Consider the following 999-nt stretch of genomic DNA (forward strand, 5'->3'; position numbering starts at 1 on the left):
CTATTACATGTAGCACAGAATTAATTTTGCAACGTAATTGTACCATAGGTGTCGGTAAACGGCAAGTAAGTTATGCCAAGATATTCTGGCAATGACTATAATCTTATTACAGTTCGTGGATAGAACTTCGTCAGAAATCAAAAGGAAGTATTTTGTGATAATCTTCAGTTTCCCTTTCTCGAGTGCACGTGCAAATCCTTCAATTCTAATTATAGTAACAAGTATGTATTGAAATTATAGTAACAAGTATATCAAGACATACCATTCAGATAACATTAAGCTGCGACGAAAACAGTTGAAGTTCATACAAATTTGTTAAAACCTAATCCACTTCCACAAAATTTGTGATCCAAAATTATGTGAGTTGGTTTATGTGCAAGTGTGTCTTAGGGGTTTACCTAAAACGTCTTTTCCTAGAATAGTAAAATGTGCGTGCCTGAGTAATGGTGGTCGTAGGTTTTCTACATAAATAGATATATATACTTGCACGTTTGCTGGTTCTTGAATAAGGTTGTAACAGTCGCTTTCGATTTAATGATACGATAAGCCAAGAAGACAATTGTTTCTCACCTCATCACTTGCTTAAACCGTTTATTCCACCTGCCACACTCTCTCCGGCCTCTGCGGCCACTGCGGATGCCACCTTTTTCCCTCTCATGGCCATGCAGATAGGTATAAATCTTTTCATCTTCTCTTAACCCCCTTAAAACAAACATGCATGGAAATGCAGAACTGATATGCTAACACGTCGCCGTGCCGTTTCTTGATCGCCCCAAACTCCGAAGGAGGATTCACGTTCTGTTTCTTGATTTCAGAAATGGGAAGAACATAGAGACAGAGAGAGAGAATCTTGGATTGTATTTAGAGAGAGGAGTCCGCCGTGATAATGGCGGACATAGTAAAAGAAATCCTCTCAAAACCGATACAGTGCGCAGACGAGATCATAAAGTCGGCGGACCAGGCCAGCTCTTTCCCGCAGGACTGCCTCGAGATCAAGGC

General features: G+C 40.3%; 1 protein-coding gene across 1 annotated transcript in view; it reads left to right on the plus strand.

Moving 5' to 3' along the window:
• Window positions 887-999, plus strand: part of LOC105157393 — a 2279-nt gene continuing 2166 nt past the window's right edge. Inside the window, exon 1 of the mRNA XM_011073805.2 lies at window positions 887-997. Coding sequence (XP_011072107.1) covers window positions 887-997 — 111 coding nt within the window. The remainder of the gene's footprint in view (window positions 998-999) is intronic.

Source organism: Sesamum indicum, linkage group LG3, assembly GCF_000512975.1.
Source record: "Sesamum indicum cultivar Zhongzhi No. 13 linkage group LG3, S_indicum_v1.0, whole genome shotgun sequence".
NCBI lineage: Eukaryota > Viridiplantae > Streptophyta > Magnoliopsida > Lamiales > Pedaliaceae > Sesamum > Sesamum indicum.